Here is a 22617-nt window from a genome sequence, read left to right on the forward strand (position 1 = left end):
ATAACGGCCACTAATCTCAGCAACAGAAACGAAACGTACGGGAACCACATTATGACGCTGTTGGCCAGTGAGCGGCCGGATCCGGTGGATGAAGGCAGGTTATATACCCAAGCGCGTCCCCTTTACCTCCCCCCCCCCCCCCCGTCTCGAGCCCAACCCCCAAACCCCGAATGTGCCTAGTCATCCGGGTGCCTTGGCTAATGGCACACGCTGGACGCTAATCGATTCCGACAACAGGAGGCGACCGGACGTTGGACCAGACGTTGGACAACTTTTCCGAAATGCTGGTATGCTGGGGAAGTCCATTTCCAACACCACAAACCGTACGACCCCTAGGGTGCTATCTTGTCGGAAATCGACCTTAAATAGATACAAATTATAGGTCTCACCCTCGGTCTGACACAGTGCGAGTGCCACAAACCATCAATCAAGCATCGGAAGAAGCTCTTTTGAAGTCGCACACGATTCCTAGCGACCATCCTGAGGATGTGCTCCTTACCGACCACCGGCTCGCTGCCGGAAGGGCCGTCAAGTGCCCGGATTGTGTGGGGTTCATAACGGTTCCTCCCAAGCCCTAGACAATAGTATTAGCCTCAAATTCCCCCTTTCGAGGGACGCTTCCCCAATGGGCGTGCCCATTTCGTTGTCAATTGCCGAGCTCACCAATTTTTGGTGAAAGCCACCCTAGAAGGACTGTTTTGAGCATTGAAAATCGCCGACACCTGAACTGACACTTGTCAAAATAGTCCATCCGAGATGAGAGTAACCAAGCCACACGCAATAATTTTCCTTTGACCTTTGCTCAGTTTGGGCTTCTTTGTGTTTCGACACGTCGTGACTAAGGAGTAACTATTTTCGTCGCAGTTGGAGCGATGTGGTTTCAGCATGTCGCATACAAACATGTTGCATCTCTGCAACGAACTAGTCGTTATACGTCGTCATCCTGGTAGTAAAATCAGTTTCAAATTTGGGTCTTTTTCCTAACGGGGGCTTAGGTTAATTCGGTGCTAAAAAAGCTAATTTTTTAAGATTTTTTGTAAAGAAGATGAATATTTTATTTTTTACCAAAATTTCATATTAAACTACAGCTTTTAAAACATATTTAGTTCTACTTTGTGGAAAGTTTGTTAAAAACTACATTCGTGGATTCATATGTAGAAAGGGGTTTCTACAAATATTTACTTCTTTTGATGCCATTCATAGCATTCTGCTGAATCATCGGAAATATATAAATCAATATTCTTTTGTCAAAGTTTATCCAGGTATCCCCGTTTCGATTTCGATTTTTGATAGTTTTTTGAAATCGAAAAAGTGATGCTTTTTACGATTTTTCCTCAAAAAACAAATTAAGAAAAGTATTAATTATTAAAATATTTGAAATACAATATCTGAAAGCTTGTATGAAAATTGAGTTTTCAAAAATTAATAAATTTGTTAGTTTTGCCTCGATTGATATAAACATTCTCTTGAGACAAGCACAATGCACAATACTCATGAGCATTCATGAAAAAATGTAAAAAGTTAATGTAACTAAAAAATTAAATACCTTAGCCCCCCTTAAATAATGTATCGAAAACATCAACATAAGACGTAGTGTTTTCGCTAGGTACTCCTAAGTGTGCGACTAATCCTCTCTCCATTTTTTTGCAGTTTGCGGGTTATCACTCCGTTGTTTACTGCGTTTCAGGTTTCCTCTGGCTTACACATCTCTTTGGCGATGTTATCTGCCGATAGCACCCCGAGCGTTTTCCTTTCCACGGAGAATCAAAGGCACTCCAGTATTGCTTGCTCTACCGTTCTGTTCTACTCCCTACTCGCCCATCGCCCCTCGGCTCATACCACCCTCGGCTCATACCACCCTCTCCTCCCCTGGGTAATTGAAACCCACAGGCTAGCGTTCGTTTTCGTTCCCTATTCGTCTTGCCGCATATCGAAGGTTTGATTTCAGTTGCCTCTGCCTTCCTTCTCGCTGCTTCGCAGGAAGAGGAGTGTTTCAAGCACTGAAAACTCCCCTCTAGGTAGCTTAGTTTTTGAAACACGTTTAGTTTGTAGTTGATATTCCGAAATGATTCCGATTCACTCATTCGAATCTCTATTGATTGTATGTCCTTGGATCGCGTATCAAACTTTGGTTTCGAAATATCCACGAAGTGAGGTATTGATTTTAAACTACTAGTAAAATTGCATACAAATCGCAAAAACGCTACACTTCTCTAACGCTTGCGATCCAAACCGTGTAGCCATTTTTAGCAAAAACCTTGTACGTGTGCTGTGGAAACGCCGGGATTAACACCCATGAAAAAGGTCCATTCGGGTTTCCTTGAGGAGCCCTGGTATGGGGCTTCTGACGGACGATAAAACACGTGCTGGATGACTTACTTTCCTATTTCGTTCGCTTGTTTGGCGCAATTCCCGTTGATCCAATTCTCCATTCTGTCATCGCAAACCAGCAGAATCTCGTCGAGGACTTTATTGAAAGCGCGCTTTACTAGACGATTATTACAAACGGCTACTCTGGTTTCCCCGCTGGCATCAAGTGCTTTACTCGAAGAAGTCGAACAGTTGCCGCAGCCAGCGCAGATGCTGCGATACCAGCTCAAGCACTAACAGCAACACAGCCCAGGTGTGCGCAACGACCAACACCTGGTAAGCACCGGCCAGATGGCCGTTGGTGAGTTGCTGCGGTCGACCAGTCGACGATTGTGAGCCATCATCCGTGTCCGGTCCGAACAGATCATAGTCTCCGTAGCTGCGCACCCAGTACTGCATCAAACCGGTCGGGGCAATCTTACGTATCTCGCGGTCGAACGCCGTGGTTAGCATCGACCGTTGTGGGTAGTAGATGGTGAGCGGAAACATGGTAATCGAATCGCGTGTCACATGCACCATGTGGCGCCGTTGCGCCAGCTTGTTGACGCGATTGGTGTACGCGACCATATCGATCGGGCAGACGACGGCCCGGTCGTGGTACCGTTCGGCCATACCGGCCACCATCCTACCGAGCGTATCCAGTCCGGCCGGTATAAAGTGGGCCCGGGCCCGCAGCTCCGGTCGATCAACGAAGAATCGCATCGCGATGTCGACCATGTGCAGGTCAAGCGACGACCGGTACACGTCATCCAGTGTCGCCAGCGGTGGATAGTATGCACTCCGCTGCAAGTACCGGTAGAGCGAGCCCTGATACACCGTGCGCAACACGAGCGTCTTTACGAGCCAAAACATAAAGAGCGTACGAGCAAAATTACGACGCGGACAAGGCTGCACCGAGCCACCGAACATGAGATAGAGCGCACGCAGCAGTGGCATTCGCACGCCCGCTCCATACACAAAATCACGGACCGACTGCTGACCGAGCATAACGAAACCGCCCACAAGCCCGACTAGTGCCAGTAGACAGCAGCTGATGGCGATCCAGCAGTCGGTGCGAAACGGTCGGAACAGCTTCTCGAACGCATTGTACGGTCGGCCCTGCGGTACCGCCATACGGATGGTCGAGGTGTAGTGGGCCGTACCGGGTCGCAGGTAGGTGTTGCGGGTTGGATCGACTGCCAGGCAAGCGATGGCCAGATCAACCAGCTCATCCTGCACCAACCGCATCATACCGGTACTATTACCCTTCGGCCCGATCGTGCCCCAATGCTGCGACTCGGTAAGGTTGACGCGAAATCGTAAACGCTGGCCCAGCAATCGCAGCAGTTCACCCTCGAAACCACCCAGCTCCCCGTACCCGTCCACCTTGCGCCGTATCATCGTGTAGGGTTTTGCTTCGAACGTACCGACTCGAAGCGTACAGTTGTGCAGATCCGACAACCGACCCGGGAACAGATTCAGCGTACGCATCGTGCCCGGTGGCCAGGTACGCTCGCGGGGCCCGTACCGGGCAACGAGCCGTGTCCGAGGTTGTTGGCACTGGCCCGGTGCGAATGGGTAGTACGTATAGACCGCAACCGTCGTCCACTCGTGCACCAGCACGTTCACGTTGAGGATGCGCCGCTCGAACAGCTCCCCAAATAACCGGATCAACAGCGTCTCGAGGAGACGTTGCGTCGGGTAGCGCTGGGTCAGCGCAATTACGTACCGACCGGATGGATCATTCCGCTCGTCCAGCACCCGGCACAGCGGTCCCAACGACATGCTATCGAGCAGCACGAGATTGAACAGACGGGGAACCGATGGCGATACCGGTGGCACATCCCAGGCAAGCATCAGTTCCGGGCCGATCAGCTGCAGAATCTGGTCAAGCAAATCGCGCCGCCCGTGGTCCGTGAGGTCCGCGTACAGGTAGACCGGTTGATACGGATGGTGAAAGTAGCTGCGCAGCATCTCGGCCACGACGCGCGCCAACAACTGCTCACTGGCCGGGCTCACCGGAACGGGCCACAGTTCTGCTCGAGCCAAACACACCTGCGATAGCAGCAGCAGCAGTACCAACCATGACAGTAACATCGCCTCAACTGACCAGCGCCCATCCGCGCTGAGTACCTTTTGTTCGCTCCAGGACAATGGTCCCTTTATTCAGGGCTCATTAGTGAGCAGTGGTGAGAGGGTGACCAGTATTTAAGCTCAATACCGCTGACACGGCACCACCACTCTTTGGTGTGTGTGCCGTTTGGGTCGCCCGATCATACCGTCGACGATGGCGTTTGTACACCTTGTGGCGCTGTTCATGATACTCAGTGCTAATCCAGCATATACTAGCATCCTGCGGCAACGAGCGGCGCTACCAACAACGTTACACACACCACTCGGTACGGTACTGGGTGTGGTGCTGCAGACCGAGTTCCTGCGCCCCTACACCACCACCCTCGTCACTCTGCACAGCGAGACAGTAGAGGGAAGGGGCCAGCTGCAGGATCTGCTGTCCGAACTTCTGATCCACCACGTGCGCGGTCAGTTGGTAGTGCAGCTGCGACCGGAGGCACCTGGCAGTAGTCGGCAGTGGCACCGGTGGGCCCCACCCTGGACCCACTGTCTGCTGCTAGCTGAGAGCTATGGTGCGCTACGCACGGTTTACGACCGTCTTGCCACCACCAACCGCTACGACGTATCAGGCTACTACGTGATCGTGCTGATTGCCGAAGAAACCGCGCTCGCCACGGTCAACAGCCTCTTCAACGATCTGTGGGCACGCGAAATTGTCAACGTGGTGGTCGCCATCCGCCAAGCTTACACCACTGCAATCAATACCATCCAGCTCTGGACGTACCTGCCATTCTCGCCGGGTCTGTGTCGGGTGCCGAAACCGGTGTTGCTGCTGAACTGGCCAAACGATACCGCACTCTACGCGATCGACTTCTTTCCCCGAAAGAACCTCCGCTTCCACGGTTGCCCATTGCGCGTCGGTACCTTCGAGACGCGCCCGTTCACGATGCTGCTGCCGGCGACGATGACCAACCGGCTCGGCGGTTTCGAGGGAGACCTTCTCGAATGCCTCGCCCAGAAGCTCGAGTTCACTGTCGATCTACGGATACCGCCACGAGCACAACAGTGGGGCAGAGCTGCGTTCGAGAATAGTACCGGCATGATGCGGATGATCTACACGGCCGAGGTCGATTTCGGTATCGGTTGCCTGGGCGTGTCGTACGAGCGGAGTGCCATGCTGAAGGCGGGCATGGTGCACTTTACGACGACGCTGGTGTTGGTTGTGCCGCCCGGTCGCCCATACAGCTCGTTCGAAAAGCTATTTCAGCCGTTCCGGAGTATCATCTGGTACGTGACGCTTGTATACATCGTGGTCGGGCTGCTGGTCAGCGCAACGCTCAACCGCCGATCGACGCCGGCTATACTGCGGCGCGCATTTGCCAGCGCCACCGAACCGGCCCTCAATCTCGTGCGCGTCTTGTTCGCCAACCCGTTACCCTTTCCACCGCATGCGTGCCTGGCACGGACACTGCTCCTGCTCTGGATCAACTTCTGTCTGGTGCTACAGATCCTTTACCAGGGTTCGCTCTATCGCTATCTGCAGCGCTCAAGCGGCCGACCGCCAATGGCAACGCTCGCCGAGATAGATCAATCGCGGGCCGCCTTCCACATCAGCGATTCCGCCCGGCGCTACTTCGAACCGTACCCGCACCGGTTGGCTCGCCTTCGCTACCTGCCGGCTGTACCGGATAGCATAGCGGCCCGGTTACGCTGGGTCGGTGAACACCCGGACGATCCGGACGTGAGCATGTGTACGCGAGACCACGTGGCTTACCACAATATGCGTCATCGACTGGATGGGCAGCGGGTGCGTGTTGCCCGCCAGCCAATAGCCCTCTACACCGTCACCATCCTCTACCCAAAGCGTTCCATGCTGACGCCCGGGTTCGACGACCAGATCGAACAGATCGTCGCGGCCGGGCTACTCAAGCGCTGGGCCGGACGCTATGGTGACTACCGTGACCAAGGAGAGGGGAATGCCGACACCGCCACCATCGCTGCCTCCCAACCGGCTCCAATCCATCTTGTGCAGCTGTTGGGGGTTTTCGAGGTACTCGTCGCTCTGCTCGCCTTCAGCACACTCGTCTTCATCGCTGAACGATTTCTAGCGGCGGACGGCATCGCGCCGCAACTTTAATTACTTCAACAACATCCCACCCTCCTCCCTTTAGTTGCGAACGCGATAAACACCCCAAGGGCTCCCGAAGTGAGCGCCTTCGTTCGCAACCAATCCTCCACCGATATGGTTATTAACTTCGGATAATAGGATTAACCGGCATTCGAGTCAAACTTCGTCCTGTTCAATGCCATTGGTTGCGATAGTGACCTTCGGTGATCTTATACAACACAAACATAGGTCCCAGAGCGAGATGGACTGTTGCTATAGCCGAGCCGAATTGCATGTCGACAAGACGCGCCTTCCGCTTTGTTAACCAAAAATCAGATTGGTAGTGGAGTGGGGAGATAGGGAGGGATGAGATGAGTGATTAAATGAGAAAAGGATCCTGCGCCCGAGTGCAATGTGATTCATCATATTCGGCTGTTCTAAGGCGGATGTTAACCAATTAACCCTGAGTAGCAGATAAGCAATTGCCTGATTGGAAGATAGCGACAGTTGTACCGTGCTGTGACAACAAAAATAGGGCATTGCGATGAAACGGTTTAGTTGGTAACGTAGAGACATCCAGTAAAAAGAGATTCACATTACATTGTCTGTGAAAGGATTCCACCGGACAATTTTTGATGCTAGGACAATGAAACGGGCGACAAAATAAAATCCTTTTTCCTCCTGATCACATATTTGCCTCATCAGTCCTGGGCCTATATTGCCTCGCTAAACGGTCGAGTGATGCACCCGGAAAAACTACATTAGGCAGGAGGCAACTGTCCAGAAAGCGGCGGACACCGTAGTACAATTGATATTGATTGATCCAGATGCACTTTGTAAAGATAATCATCTAGATTACCGATTGCATTGCGATCCCAAACCATTGTCACTAACATCTATGGTATCTTTTTTATTTTATCTTTTTTTTTCATACTAGAATACTATTGCACGAACCTGAAAAAGCCCTCCGGAACAATGCGGGACTCTCACCCACTAAACTCGATTTCCCGTTACCATCATGCCGCTGTGTGCCTCTTTTGAGATGACTCACAGCAAGGGTGGCAGTGCCGAGGCAAAAAGGCACAAGTTTTTCCACAGACACTGTGTGTCTCAAGGACGGTGCGGAACTATAACTTTACCTCTGTAATTAAAATACCTTGATTCAACTCATGAAAGTTCTTGAATAAAGTCTACCACGCTGTGAGAATAGTTTCAGGATTTGTATGGAGTGACTCCCATTCCTCCCATTTACATGGGCCCTTTTGCCTTTCCGTTGTGTCTCAAGGCCATTCAAGTGCCTCAAAGCCTATTTAAAGCCCTCAATTACGAATTATTTCGCCTTCTTATTTGATAAGCCGTGGCCACACGGGGCGAAAACTCTAGCGCAAACGAAAAAATTAATGCCAAAACGGTTTCGCTTAACCCTTGCACGCTGTCAAACTTTTATACGTCCGCGGACTTTTTCGCTGAACCCTTGACGCTATCGAACGCTTTATTTACGAAAATGTAGGTTCTTTTCGTATTGTTTTTGCATTTTTAATATAAATATAACAGCAACAGCAACAAAATCGTTAAAAACTGCAAAATTTATTCGGAAATCAACTTCAGCGGCCAAAACACAGATGAAAACAATACGTTTGACATTTCGGCATAAATTTTCGGGTTTTTACGCCTGCCACACGAAGCGAAAACATTTTGGCATTAATGTGCAAATTTGCGCGCAAATTTTCGCTCCGTGTGGCAGCATCTATACACCTTGGTGCCACGGTAACCAAATTGAGTGCTTTTGAAAAAACAAATCTTGTACAATGCCGAACATCACAGAAAAGCTCTGATGTTCGAATTTCTTGCAGTTTGACATGTGACTTTGGAGTAGTGAGAGTTCGGCTTTGTACAAGTTGACCCATGAATATAAACGTAAACGGATGAACTTCTGGAGAACTTTTAAGGCGTGGCCAAAATCTTTCTAAAACCCCGCAAACCATGGAACTCACGATTTCGTATGCTCACTGCCCCGCAAACCATGAAATTCACGATTTCGTATGCTCACTGTAGGAGTGAGCGCGACGTCCGATGAAACAGCGCTATACGAAAGCGCCATTTGCAGATTTGTATGTGAGCGCGAACGAGACGGCTGATGAGACGGCAATACTTTCGGCCGCGTTCATCGGCGCCATCATGATTCCGCTTGAAACGCGCTGAACTTTGTTCGAATCTGGATGCGACACCGTGATTTTATTTACCTTTTTTTGGCACAATTACCGCGATTTCCGACAATAAAAGCGCATCAAATGGTCGTACGATAATGGTAGATCTTGTCGTGAATTAATTTGATCTGCTTTTCAGTCAACTTTAGCCGTTTTATCTATTGCACCGCAGCTGTTCGCATTCAATGAAACAGCCACAAGAACATGCATTTTTCCATGTTTCTAGCCTCATTCCTTCGTCAAAAAGGATTGCATGATGCACATGTACAAATCTACAACATTTTTCCTGATTATCCGAGTACATTTACCTGCCACAATTTGCCACAAAACGGCGAGGAACAGAGCTGTTTTGTTTAACATAAAAGAGACGGGAATGATGATCCGTTTCTTCGCACTGTTTTCCACGGCTGTAACGAGGTAGATGATCATCAATGCACAGGCCAGGATATGAAAAAGGCGTTAGAAAAGATCCGCCCTAGAAGAGCTAGGCAGTGATGAAAACGCAGCGCGATCTCCGCCCACGACAGCAAGAAAAGACGCGCGCGTTTCTTGCGTGCACAAGAGTTGGGAAAGGGGCGAAGATGTTCGTCTTCACAACATTTGGAAGGGTTAAGAGTGGAGCGGGAAAATGGCTAAAATCAATGGATGTTTTTGCATGCTTGTGCAGTTGCCCAATCAGAAGAGAACAACAAAACAGCAGCAGAACAATCGGCAACAGCATCCGATGCCAAGCACGAAACGCAGTATGCAGAACAAAGGACAACAATCAGCGCAGGATGTACGAACAATGGGGAGAGGAGGGGTTTGTAGCGAGGAGAGCGTGTGCACCAAGGTGTTTACTACGCGTTGGTGATAGCCACCGAAAAGGGCGTTGTCGATGCAGCTAACAGCAGAAGAAAACGATCGCGAATTGGTGTTGTTTTGGCGCAATTTGATAGACGGAAAACACGCTCAAGAATGGCTGAGTTTTGTGCTCAAAACGGCATCTTTTAATGTTGCATATTCCTGGGAAAACCAACTATAAGCTGTGCTATATCCTACGTTAGCTCGTCTATCTTTGCTGCGCAAGAAAGATGCATACGAAGTGCATCCATCCAGACGCACATTGTGCATAGCGATTGGCCAAAAGTTGCGTTGATTTGTCACCACCGTTTTATGGTGCAATTGATCTGCACAATGTTCCTGTTGTGCGTGATGATCGTGTGCGCGGTTTCCAATACGCACATGATGCGTGACACCATTTTTTTGTTGAACATAATGTTTGTTTTTCAGTAAAATCAATGTGAATCATGATGATCATTCGAAGGCATGTTTGTGACATTGTGAACAATTCAAAATGTATGAACTTTTTGTCACAACGCACAGTCTCGATTTCACGTATTGATGTAGCGTTTATGAACAGGTGATCATCAGCAAAGTAGTTAGTTCAGTGTGTTGCGTGTTAGAAATTCCCATCCCCAATCCTATCATCTCCTTAACATCATTCCACTTCATAGACATTCATTCATCAACATTCATACACAACGCAGACAAACATACCGACAAATCACGACCTACGACGATGACGAGAGAGCAAGTTAGAACGGGGAGGGAATGAGACGGACAGAAGATCGTCGATCAGAAATGGCGGCGGTCGCCATTTCTTTTTCGTTTTTTAAGAAAATTTTTGGCCACGCCTTAAAAGTTCTCAGGGTTCATCCGTTTACGTTTAGATTCATGGGTTCAAAAAGTTAGTGTTATCTGGAGCTCTCATCAGTGTTTACTCACCTGCCAAAATAGTGTGTACTCGAACATCAGAGCTTTTCTGTGAAGTTCGAGATGGTATTAATTTTTTTTTTTCAAATCACTCAATTTGGTTTCTCGGGTATGGAAAGAGCTTCCCCGAGAAACCAAATTGAGAGCTTTTGAAAAAAAAATCTAGTACAAAGCCGAACATCTTGTACAAAGCCGAAAAAAGCTCTGATGTTCGACTTTGTAGTGCTTTGACATGTGGCTTCGGAGTGATGAGAGTTCGACTTTGTACAAGAACTTTTGGAGAGCTTTTAAAAGGCGTGGCCAAAAATTTTCTTCAAAAACGAAAAAGAAATGGCGATCGCCGCCATTTCGGATCGACGATCTTCTGTCTGTCTCATTCCCTCCCCGTTCTAGCTAGCTCGCTTTGTCGTCATCGTCGTAGGTCGTGGTCGTGGTCGAGATTTGTCGGTATGTTTGTCTGCGTTGTGTATGAATGTTGATGAATGAATGTCTATGAAGTGGAATGATGTTAAGGAGATGATAGGATTGGGGATGGGAATTTCTAACACGCAACACACTGAACTAACTACTTTGCTGATGATCACCTGTTCATAAACGCTACATCAATACGTGAAATCGAGACCGTGCGTTGTGACAAAAAGTTCATACATTTTGAATTGTTCACAATGTCACAAACATGCCTTCGAATGATCATCATGATTCACATTGATTTTACTGAAAAACAAACATTATGTTCAACAAAAAAATGGTGTCACGCATCATGTGCGTATTGGAAACCGCCCACACGATCATCACGCACAACAGGAACATTGTGCAGATCAATTGCACCATAAAACGGTGATGACAAATCAACGCAACTTTTGGCCAATCGCTATACGCAATGTGCGTCTGGATGGATGCACTTCGTATGCATCTTTCTTGCGCAGCAAAGATAGAAGAGCTATCGACGAATTGTCGTTGGTTTTCCCAGGAATATGCAACATTAAAAGATGCCGTTTTGAGCACAAAACTCAGCCATTCTTGAGCATGTTTTCCGCCTATCAAAATGCGGCAACACACGACCAATTCGCGATCGTTTTCTTCTGCTGTTAGCTGCATCGACAACGCCCTTTTCGGTGGCTATCACCAATGCGTAGTAAACACCTTGGTGCACACGCTCTCCTCGCTACAAACCCCTCCTCTCCCCATTGTTCCTACATTCTGCGCTGATTATTGTCCTTTGTTCTGCATTCTGCGTTTCGTGCTTGGCACCGGATGCTGTTGCCGATTGTTCTGCTGCTGTTTTGTTGTTCTCTTCTGATTGGGCAACTGCACAAGCATGCAAAAACATCCATTGGTTTTAGCCATTTTCCCGCTCCACTCTTAACCCTTTCAAATGTTGTGAAGATGGACATCTTCGCCCCTTTCCCAACTCTCGTCCACGCAAGAAACGCGCGCGTCTTTTCTTGCTGTCGTGGGCGGAGATCGCGCTGCGTTTTCATCACTGCCTAGCTCTTCCAGGACAGATCTTTTCTAACGCCGTTTTCATATCCTGACCGGTGCATCGATGATGATCTGCTTCGTTACAGCCGTGGAAAACAGTGCGAAGAAACGGATCATCATTTCCGTCTCTTTTATGTTAAGAAAAACAGCTCTGTTCCTCGCCGTTTTGTGGCAAATTGTGGCAGGTAAATGTACTCGGATAATCAGGAAAAATGTTGTAGATTTGTACATGTACATCATGCAATCCTTTTTGACGAAGGAATGGGGCTAGAAACATGGAAAAATGCAAGTTCTTGCGGCTGTTTCATTGAATGCGAACAGCTGCGGTGCAATAGATAAAACGGCTAAAGTTGACTGAAAAGCAGATCAAATTCATTCGCGACAAGGTCTACCATTATCGTACGACCATTTGATGCGCTTTTATTGTCGGAAATCGCGGTAATTGTGCCAAAAAAGGTAAATCAAATCACGGTGTCGCATCCAGATTCGAACAAAGTTCGGCGCGTTTCAAGCGGAATCATGATGGCGCCGATGAACGCGGCCGAAAGTATTGCCGTCTCATCAGCCATCTCGTTCGCGCTCACACACAAATCTGCAAATGGCGCTTTCGTATAGCGCTGTTTCATCGGACGTCGCGCTCACTCCTACAGTGAGCATACGAAAACATGGATTCCATGGTTTGTGGGGTCTCACAAGAGATCGGAAGCCGTGAGAGCGCGTAATCTCGCTGTACATTGCCTCCCAATGAACAATGAGTAAACCCCTCTGCCTGCGACGCAGCGAGAGGAAGGCTGAGGAGGTTGAAAACGAAACCCCCGCGGCCTGCGACGGGGTTGAGGAAGGGGCAAATGCGACGTTCACTATGGAACCGCTCGTAGGCAGCGGGGGAAAGAGCGGAAGAAACCGCGAGGAGGAGGAGGTTTCGCGCGCGAGCTTGTGGGACGCTGCTGCGGAGGGGGAAGGGCGGAATGGGAAGAGAAGAAGGGCGAACGAAAACGAACGCGAGCTTGTGGGTTTCGATTACGAGGGGTGGGAAGGGCGCAAGAGTCGAGGGGCGATTCGAACGGCAGCGCGCAAGAGAAGGGAACAGAAAAACGAAACGGAGCAACCCCGATCGAAATTCGGCAAAGTCCCGATCGCGGCAGTCGAAATTTTTCTAAGTCCCGGGAAGCACGCGTTCCGCTGACGGTGCAGTGCAAGTGCGGCTAAGTGTTAGAAAAGTTAACAAATATAGATACAAAGTGATTGTGATACTCTAGGTGTTGACTGCAATCTGCAAGGTAAGTTAAAACAACATTACGTTGCCCCGTAAGTGATCTAATATTCTGATGTTTTCTTTCTCTCCGACATGTGCCCGAGCATTGTGCATCGATGGAAGAAACCGCGCCAACGATCGGTGTACGCGGTGCAGTCTACAGCGATCATCAGCGCGAACAGGAAAGTTCTTGTATGCAGCCCGGATCACGCCGCCACAGCGACGCCAGCACAGCGACGCCACCAAACCAACGTAGACGACGCCACCAACACCAACAGCAAGAACGGCGAACATCACATCATGACGACGTCACACCATGACGACGTCATCACCAAAGTGTTATGGCGTCACGGGGTGGGTTCAAAACAATTAGGAAAAATAAACGCCACCGCCATTGCGCGATGGCTTACGGACCAATCAAAGCGTACTTCATTTTGGGTAGGGAAAGAGTATAGGAAAGAAAGAAAGGGGACTAGAGGAGAGAGCGAGAGAAAGGGTCACGTTTGATTGGTTGAAATCGAGACGATTTTGTTCCGGCCCTAGTGGACGAAATCGGGCCGCCAACATATTTGCCAAATGTATGTATCGTTCCGTTGGCGGCTGGATCTCGGATCGATTTTTCTATAGTGAGAAGTCTTCTCACTGCTATGTGGGCTGTGTGCCTACGTGCAAGTGTGTACGCCCGAGAGAGCCCGCCGCGGAGAGCAGCGGCAGACTCTCGCATCTCGCCTGTATGATCGAGCGAGAGAGGGATTAGCGCTTGCTTTTTCTCGCAACGGGATCGCGGTTTCGGAGATCGTTTCAAACTACTGTAGTTTTTAACTTTTCTTCCTAAATAGAAAAGGAAAATGCATCTCTTTAAGCTATAAATACATATGGAATGATTTGCTAACAGATAATTGCTGTTTTGGTCTGTGGATATGCCGCATCAACCAGCATGAATCGACTAAGAATCCTTATCCAAACTTCCTTTTCCATACATTTATGTAAGAATGGTTTGCCCTTTATATGTAAAGAGTTATAGAACGTTTCCTTCCTCCATCACATGTTTGCCGTGAGTAGCTTTCCATGAAGCGGTTTCTAACCCTTTAGCCCACTACTAACGTTCCGCAAGCTGACCGTAAAGGTTTACTCTTCTTGTACGAACGATGAAACCAACGATGATAAATCAGTCCGATTCAACAAAAGAAAGGTTGTATTTCTCCCCAGACCGGCGGCAATTTCTGCAATCCTTTTACCGCATTTCTCAAAGCAAAAACGGTCCGTGTCTAATCGAATGATGGAGACGCCAAGCCACATACCAACATAATATCGCATGCCTCCTTTTACGTGCGATAATGTTAACCATAAAGATGTATCGAATGCATCTTTGCCTGTGCGTAATAAAATGTAGTCATCTTACAAATCTTTGCTTCGCGATCGTTGAGGTTGCTTCGCAGATTTAAAGAGGACTACACAAGAGGAAAGACTTGAGGCCACATGAGCGCTACACTCGAAAACGATGTTACAAAGAGAGGTAACGTAATGCAATATTAATAGACTAACGAAAGGTGAATGCAGCTCCTTATCATTTGGGAACGGTTCAAGAGATATGCTGCGAGACCATTGCTGCTAGCCTTTGGGATTAGCTCGTGTGTCTCTCCGTGTAAGAGTAGTATTGACTTAGTGTGGGCTAAGGTATTTAACTTTCTTTCCACATTTACTTTTCATATTTTTTTATGAATGCTGATTCTTTCAAGAATATTGTGTGACATTTTTGAATAAATTGAAGCAAAACTGATAAAGATATTGATTTTTGAAAGACCGCTTTTCAAAACATTTATCAAAATCTACGTTTTCAAAGTCGGTGCCCATCGTATACTACGGAACTGAATCTGAATCAATCGATTGAAATGATTTGATTTTAAACACTTAATCTGTACATAACCCTGTCCAGTTTTCAAAGATTGTTGATACTTTTTATTATAAATTAAGTAAAACTTGTTCTTTGAGGGAAAATCGAAAAAAGCACCAGTTATTCAACTTCAAAAATAAGCCAAAAATCGGAAAATTGGAAATTCCACAAAAACTCTACGGGGGTAGCTAGATAAACTTATAATCTAACTAAAAAATATTCATTTGTATATTTCCGATGATTCACTAGAAAGCTATGATGAGCACCGCAAAAAGTACATTTTTACAGCCCATCGCCTCTCTGGCTTGAATGCCATGAGAGTAGTTTTTAACAAATGTTCCACAAAATACAATCAAATCTTTAAAAATGTACTATTATTATCCGCGATTTCAGCCCCGCTCTAACGGTTTACAACTCATTTGTAATCAATTAAAACCACATTTACTTCCAAAGGGTCAAGAGAAAGTTGTATTACTTACTATTTTACTTGCAATCATGCCGGTTATCTAGAGGCGTCTTTTGAATTGGCTCTCGCCTTTCAAGCAGTAGTCTTTATGGTTTATTATCCAAAGCGTTCATCCGCTTGCCGACGATCGTAAATAAAACAGTCCGCTGATATACTTATTGCGTACCAGGTTGGGGCTGATTGAAACTATTGGAGGATATTTCAGAAGGCCGCTCGTTGGTTATAGCGCGTGATAAGTGTATCGTCACTACCGAGCCTAGCTTGTGCGGCCTTCGTTGATTCAGCGGAATTTGTCCTGTTTCAGCAATCGAGGTTTGATGAAGGCAGGTATGAATGGGCGCCAATAAGAGAATTGATGATTGAGGAAAACATAATGCAGCTGATTAGTGAGAGTAAAATTGCCTTTGACCATAAACAACTGCGTGAGCCACATGATAACGTGACTGCATATGGATGCTCTTAGCAATAACGCAAGTGTTTCTTCACAACCCTATTGCCTTTGGAAATGGCGCTATTAAAGACAAAAAACGGACCCTCAGTTGTTTGAGAAACGCTTTTCAAGATTAGAGAGTGTGTCACCAGGTTTAGATATCGTTAGTGCAAAGGGCGATGAAAACATACTTCGAAATAGCTCTGATAAGGTAAACGTGATGGGTAACCCTTCACAAAGCATTACGGAAGTCTCACGCATTACGCTCGTAACAAGCTGTACAGCCGGGTTTTCTAACGCAGCAGACACCGGTTGAAACATCGACTAAAGATGTTTACGATCGACAGCGCAAGCACCGCAGCAGATGCTGCAGAGAGTAGACCAACAGAATGGAACGGAAAGCAGCCCATCATCAATCGCCAACGTAGGCAGCGGAAACCTCAGTCTCAGCCCCGGTAGTCCCTTAACGCGGCCATAAGTGGCAGGAAGAGGGAATCATGCGACCGCGTCTTGGAGGAAGGGACGAATGGTTGGCCTGTCCACGGCTAGCACGGTTGCCGTGTATCGTCCCGAGAGGAGTATGCTGAAAGCGGTCGTAGGCCAGCAGCAGCGGCAGTAACGAACGCGGATGGTGCTTGCCCGCTAGAACGGCAGCGGTGGTGCGACCTCCGGCAGCACCGTAAGGCTGCACACGCAGAACTTAAGAGCAGACTTTAAAAAAAGATAGGAAAGGAGCATTCCGGCTGCTTCTGGATAGGGATGGCATAGCGTGATAAGAAGAGGTGTGGAAAGCGAGAGGGCGAGCTAGGTAGAGCCTAGGTGGAGAGTAGGGCCTATGCAAAGCCCCACAAAGGGGACTTAAAGGCTCTTATGGGCCTCTAGAAGCCGCCAGGTGGAGGTAATGCCAGGTTAGGAGGGAGGCCTCGAGCGACAACCGTTTTCTTCGTTGTACATATTAGTTTAAGTAATAAATGGTCTGATTTAGAATAACAAATCGAAGTTGTTGCTGGCAACAACCACCACGGTAATCAATTTTGTGAACGCAGTGCCGTCTACGAAGCATCGGAAGGTCTGTCGCATATATGCAGCCTTAGCATCCTGATCGATCCAGCTTCCAGTTGATCGGATCTCAGGGATGTAATCTTTCAGCGTTCAAGCCGTGCAGCGTGCCTTGCTGTGCTGTGGTCAAGCCGTGATAGTAAACTACGTGGTTTTGATTCATGGCATGTGCGATCACTGCTACCTGCATCATTGCAAGGTGTGACTGCCTCGAAAAGAACATTTCGGTTAGTGCGTTCCTTGCAGGATCACATACATCTTTAACCACCGCGATTTGCTCCCGATCGCGGCCTTGTCGCGGGCCTAAAGGCGGGCCGGCGCTTTTGTGGTGCTTTTCTCCGCCACCACTGATGCTACCGCTGCCGATAGTAATTGCACCTGAGCAGCATGCAGCACGGCCCTTCCTATCGCGGCGACAAGCACGGCAAACTGCGTTGCACGCATCTCTTTGTGGGAGGGAACACCGTGGAGCGCGAGTTGATGATCGAACTTATTTGTTTGAAAGAGCGCCAAGTGCAAAACAATTGATGCGGTCTGCATTGCACTCCCAGTTTTGCATACATTTATTGATAGCCATACTTATTGATTTCAAGTTGGTGAAGTTGTGCATCGTGTTATTGTGCGTTTAAAGTGCTCCGCAACAAAGTTCGCTTCCCATCGCATCGACGAAATACATCCACATCGGTAGGTAAGTATAATTCTCCCAATCAATAAAAGCCATGCATTAATCGTTCTCCTTGATATTCCAGCACCACGAACAGACTTGCAACATCGAACACTACTACTACACACATACCCCCGACTACGAACTTGACCAAGGAAACAGCTGGAGTTCCCAAGCACCCCAGCACTGAGCGAGAGGGAGAAAGGGAGAACAGAACACAGAGAGAAACAGAGGGGAGTGTAAGAGAGATATAGAGTTCCCCAATACCTCGGTAGAAGATCAGTAGCAAGGTACTTTAAAAAGACAGGTAGCTTTATGCAGAACAAATCCCCGATCGTATTTTAGAAAAAACTTCAGAGTTTGACATTCACGGGATGGTGGGATGTTTACTTCGGGAACGCTCTTTTCGGAGCTGTTTTCGCTTTTCTGTGGTATTACGACAGTTCAAATTCACGAAAAGTGGCACGAAAGTTAAAGTTTATGCAAATATTCTCAAAATTCTTCCTAGTGTTTCAATATGATATCGGTCCGTAGGTCTTGCCACCCGGCCTAGAACAAGAGCTAGCTAGCGTTCCTGGACCGTGCTCACTCGCTGTAAAACACAACTCGGTCGCTCGAATGATCTTAAATAGAGAGATGAATCATTTAAACATTCGAAAAAGAGTGAAATCAGGTACTTTCCCTGATAAAACCACCAAACTTGCCCACATCTTCTTCTTCTTCTTCTTGAAACTCACGTGGTTTTGTTGACAAAAAGCGCCCTGCTATGAATGTCAAACAAATTGAAAATGGTGACCTGTCAAAGCGGTTAAGAAGCTACCTGTCTTTTTAAAGTACCTTGATCAGTAGTACCACCAAGAACGATCGCAGACGAGAGAGGAGAGAGAGCGCGAGAACTGCGCATGTCCAATTTTTTTGCTCTCCAGAAACCGACCAATCCTGAGCAAGCTCTAATTGGAACCCAACAAACCAAAATTTCCGCTCTTGTGACCCAGTGTGCATTTTGTAGACCCCTCCGCCTGCGACGCAGCGAGAGGAAGACTGAGGAGGTTGAAAACGAAACCCTCGCCGCCTGCGACGGGGTCGAGGAAGGGGCAAATGCGACGTTCACTATGGAACCGCTCGTAGGCAGCGGGGGAAAGAGCGGAAGAAACCGCGAGGAGGAGGAGGTTTCGCGCGCGAGCTTGTGGGACGCGGCTGCGGAGGGGGAAGGGCGGAATGGGAAGAGAAGAAGGGCGAACGAAAACGAACGCGAGCTTGTGGGTTTCGATTACGAGGGGTGGGAAGGGCGCAAGAGTCGAAGGGCGATTCGAGCGGCAGCGCGCAAGAGAAGGGAACAGAAAAACGAGACGGAGCAACCTCGAGCAAAATTCGGCAAAGTCCAGATCGCGGCAGTCGAAATTTTTCTAAGTCCCGGGAAGCACGCGTTCCACAGACGGTGCAGTGCAAGTGCAGCCAAGTGTTTGTCGACAATGTAGTGGAAAGTGATTGTGAAGCTGTAGGTGTTGACTGCAGTCCACATGCAAGGTAAGATAAAACAACATTACATTACCCCGGAAGTAATCTAATATTTTGATATGTTTTTTTCCTCTCCGACATGTACACGAGCATTCTGCATCGAACGGTCAACCTAAAGGTCACAGAACACGCCAACGACCGAAGTACGCGTATGGAACACGCGGTTGAACAGGAACGTTCATGATCGCAGCTCGGATCACGCCGTCACAGAGACGCCACCACAGCGACGCCACCAAACCAACGTAGACGACGGCACCACCACCAACAGCACGAACGGCAGACATCACATCATGATGACGTCACACCATGACGACGTCATCAGCAAAGTATTATGGCGTCACGGGGTGGGTTCGAAATAATTAGCGAAAATAAACGCCACCGCGATTGCGCGATAGCTTACCGACCAATCAAAGCGTACTTCATTTTGGGTAGGGAAAGAGTATAGGAAAGAAAGAAAGGGAGCTATAGGAGAGAGCGAGACAACCACAGTCCACGCCTCCGAATCGCTCTAGTCTCCGTTCCTTGGGCCCCTATAGTCTCGAGCTAGTCTCGTGGGTTATTTGCCACCCAGTGTGCAATGAGTAGACCCCTCTGCCTCCCACATAGCAGTGAGAAGACTTCTCACTATAGAAAAATCGATCCGAGATCCAGCCGCCAACGGAACGATACATACATTTGGCAAATATGTTGGCGGCCCGATTTCGTCCACTAGGGCCGGAACAAAATCGTCTCGATTTCAACCAATCAAACGTGACCCTTTCTCTCGCTCTCTCCTCTAGTCCCCTTTCTTTCTGTCCTATATTCTTTCCCTACCCAAAATGAAGTACGCTTTGATTGGTCCGTAAGCCATCGCGCAATGGCGGTGGCGTTTATTTTTCCTAATTGCTTTGAACCCACCCCGTGACGCCATAAGACTTTGGTGATGACGTCGTCATGGTGTGACGTCATCATGATGTGATGTTTGCCGTTCGTGCTGTTGGTGGTGGTGGCGTCGTCTACGTCTGCATCTGGCTTGGTGGCGTCGCTGTGGCGGCGTGATCCGGGCTGCGATCATGAACGTTCCTGTTCAACCGCGTGTTCCATTCGATCGTTGGCGTGTTCTGTGACCTTTGGGTTGACCGTTCGATGCAGAATGCTCGTGTACATGTCGGAGAGGAAAAAACATATGAAAATATTAGATTACTTCCGGGGTAATGTAATGTTGTTTTATCTTACCTTGCATGTGGACTGCAATCAACACCTACAGCTTCACAATCACTTTCCACTACATTGTCGACAAACACTTGGCTGCACTGGCACTGCACCGTCTGCGGAACGCGTGCTTCCCGGGACTTAGAAAATTTTCGACTGCCGCGATCCGGACTTAGCCGAATTTCGATCGTGGTTGCTCCGTCTCGTTTTTCTGCTCCCTTCTCTTTTGCGCTGCCGCTCGAATCGCCCCTCGACCCTTGCGCCCTTCCCACCCCTCGTAATCGAAACCCTCAAGTTCGCGTTCGTTTTCGTTCGCCCTTCTTCTCTTCCCATTCCGCCCTTCCCCCTCCGCAGCCGCGTCCCACAAGCTCGCGCGCGAAACCTCCTCCTCCTCGCGGTTTCTTCCGCTCTTTCCCCCGCTGCCTACAAGCAGTTCCATAGTGAGCGTTGCATTTGCCCCTTCCTCGACCCCGTCGCAGGCCGTGGGGGTTTCGTTTTCAACCTCCTCTGCCTTCCTCTCGCTGCGTCGCAGGCAGAAGGGTCTACTGAATGTTCACTGGGCTGCGACGCAGCGAGAGGAAGACTGAGGAGGTTGAAAACGAAACCCCCGCGGCCTGCGACGGGGTCGAGGAAGGGGCAAATGCGACGTTCACTATGGAACCGCTCGTAGGCAGCGGGGGAAAGAGCGGAAGAAACCCAGAGGAGGAATAGGTTTCGCGCGCGAGCTTGTGGGACGTGGCTGCGGAGGGGGAAGGGTGGAATGGGAAGAGAAGAAGGGCGAACGAAAACGAACGCGAGCTTGTGGGTTTCGATTACGAGGGGTGGGAAGGGTGCAAGAGTCGAGGGGCGATTCGAACGGCAGCGCGCAAGAGAAGGGAACAGAAAAACGAGACGGAGCAACCTCGAGCAAAATTCGGCAAAGTCCAGATCGCGGCAGTCGAAATTTTTCTAAGTCCCGGGAAGCACGCGTTCCGCAGACGGTGCAGTGCCAGTGCAGCCAAGTGTTTGTCGACAATGTAGTGGAAAGTGATTGTGAAGCTGTAGGTGTTGATTGCAGTCCACATGCAAGGTAAGATAAAACAACATTACATTACCCCGGAAGTAATCTAATATTTTCATATGTTTTTTCCTCTCCGACATGTACACGAGCATTCTGCATCGAACGGTCAACCCAAAGGTCATAGAACACGCCAACGATCGAATGGAACACGCGGTTGAACAGGAACGTTCATGATCGCAGCCCGGATCACGCCGCCACAGCGACGCCACCAAGCCAGATGCAGACGTAGACGACGTCACCACCACCAACAGCACGAACGGCAAACATCACATCATGATGACGTCACACCATGACGACGTCATCACCAAAGTCTTATGGCGTCACGGGGTGGGTTCAAAGCAATTAGGAAAAATAAACGCCACCGCCATTGCGCGATGGCTTACGGACCAATCAAAGCGTACTTCATTTTGGGTAGGGAAAGAATATAGGACAGAAAGAAAGGGGACTAGAGGAGAGAGCGAGAGAAAGGATCACGTTTGATTGGTTGAAATCGAGACGATTTTGTTCCGGCCCTAGTGGACGAAATCGGGCCGCCAAAATATTTGCCAAATGTATGTATCGTTCCGTTGGCGGCTGGATCTCGGATCGATTTTTCTATAGTGAGAAATCTTCTCACTGCTATGTGGGGAGCAAAGGACCCACATAGCAGTGAGAAGACTTCTCACTATAGAAAAATCGATCCGAGATCCAGCCGCCAACGGAACGATACATACATTTGGCAAATATTTTGGCGGCCCGATTTCGTCCACTAGGGCCGGAACAAAATCGTCTCGATTTCAACCAATCAAACGTGACCCTTTCTCTCGCTCTCTCCTCTAGTCCCCTTTCTTTCTGTCCTATACTCTTTCCCTACCCAAAATGAAGTACGCTTTGATTGGTCCGTAAGCCATCGCGCAATGGCGGTGGCGTTTATTTTTCCTAATTGCTTCCCACATAGCAGTGAGAAGACTTCTCACTATAGAAAAATCGATCCGAGATCGAGCCGCCAACGGAACGATACATACATTTGGCAAATATGGTGGCGGCCCGATTTCGTCCACTAGGGCCGGAACAAAATCGTCTCGATTTCAACCAATCAAACGTGACCCTTTCTCTCGCTCGCTCCTA

The 22617-nt window shown here is 48.6% G+C and overlaps 2 protein-coding genes across 2 annotated transcripts; one reads left to right on the forward strand and one right to left on the reverse strand.

Annotated features, from left to right (window-relative positions):
• Positions 1–2541: 2541 nt before the first annotated feature.
• On the reverse strand, positions 2542–4446 carry LOC125959482 (uncharacterized). Its single transcript, XM_049692308.1, has one exon. The coding sequence runs from the start codon at positions 4444–4446 to the stop codon at positions 2542–2544; it is 1905 nt and encodes a 634-aa protein (XP_049548265.1).
• A 190-nt stretch (positions 4447–4636) lies between these two features.
• LOC125959493 (uncharacterized) lies at positions 4637–6559 on the forward strand. The gene has a single exon (XM_049692321.1). The coding sequence runs from the start codon at positions 4637–4639 to the stop codon at positions 6557–6559; it is 1923 nt and encodes a 640-aa protein (XP_049548278.1).
• Positions 6560–22617: the final 16058 nt, after the last annotated feature.

The sequence above is a fragment of the Anopheles darlingi genome, chromosome X (assembly GCF_943734745.1).
Source record: "Anopheles darlingi chromosome X, idAnoDarlMG_H_01, whole genome shotgun sequence".
Taxonomy (NCBI): Eukaryota; Metazoa; Arthropoda; class Insecta; order Diptera; family Culicidae; genus Anopheles; species Anopheles darlingi.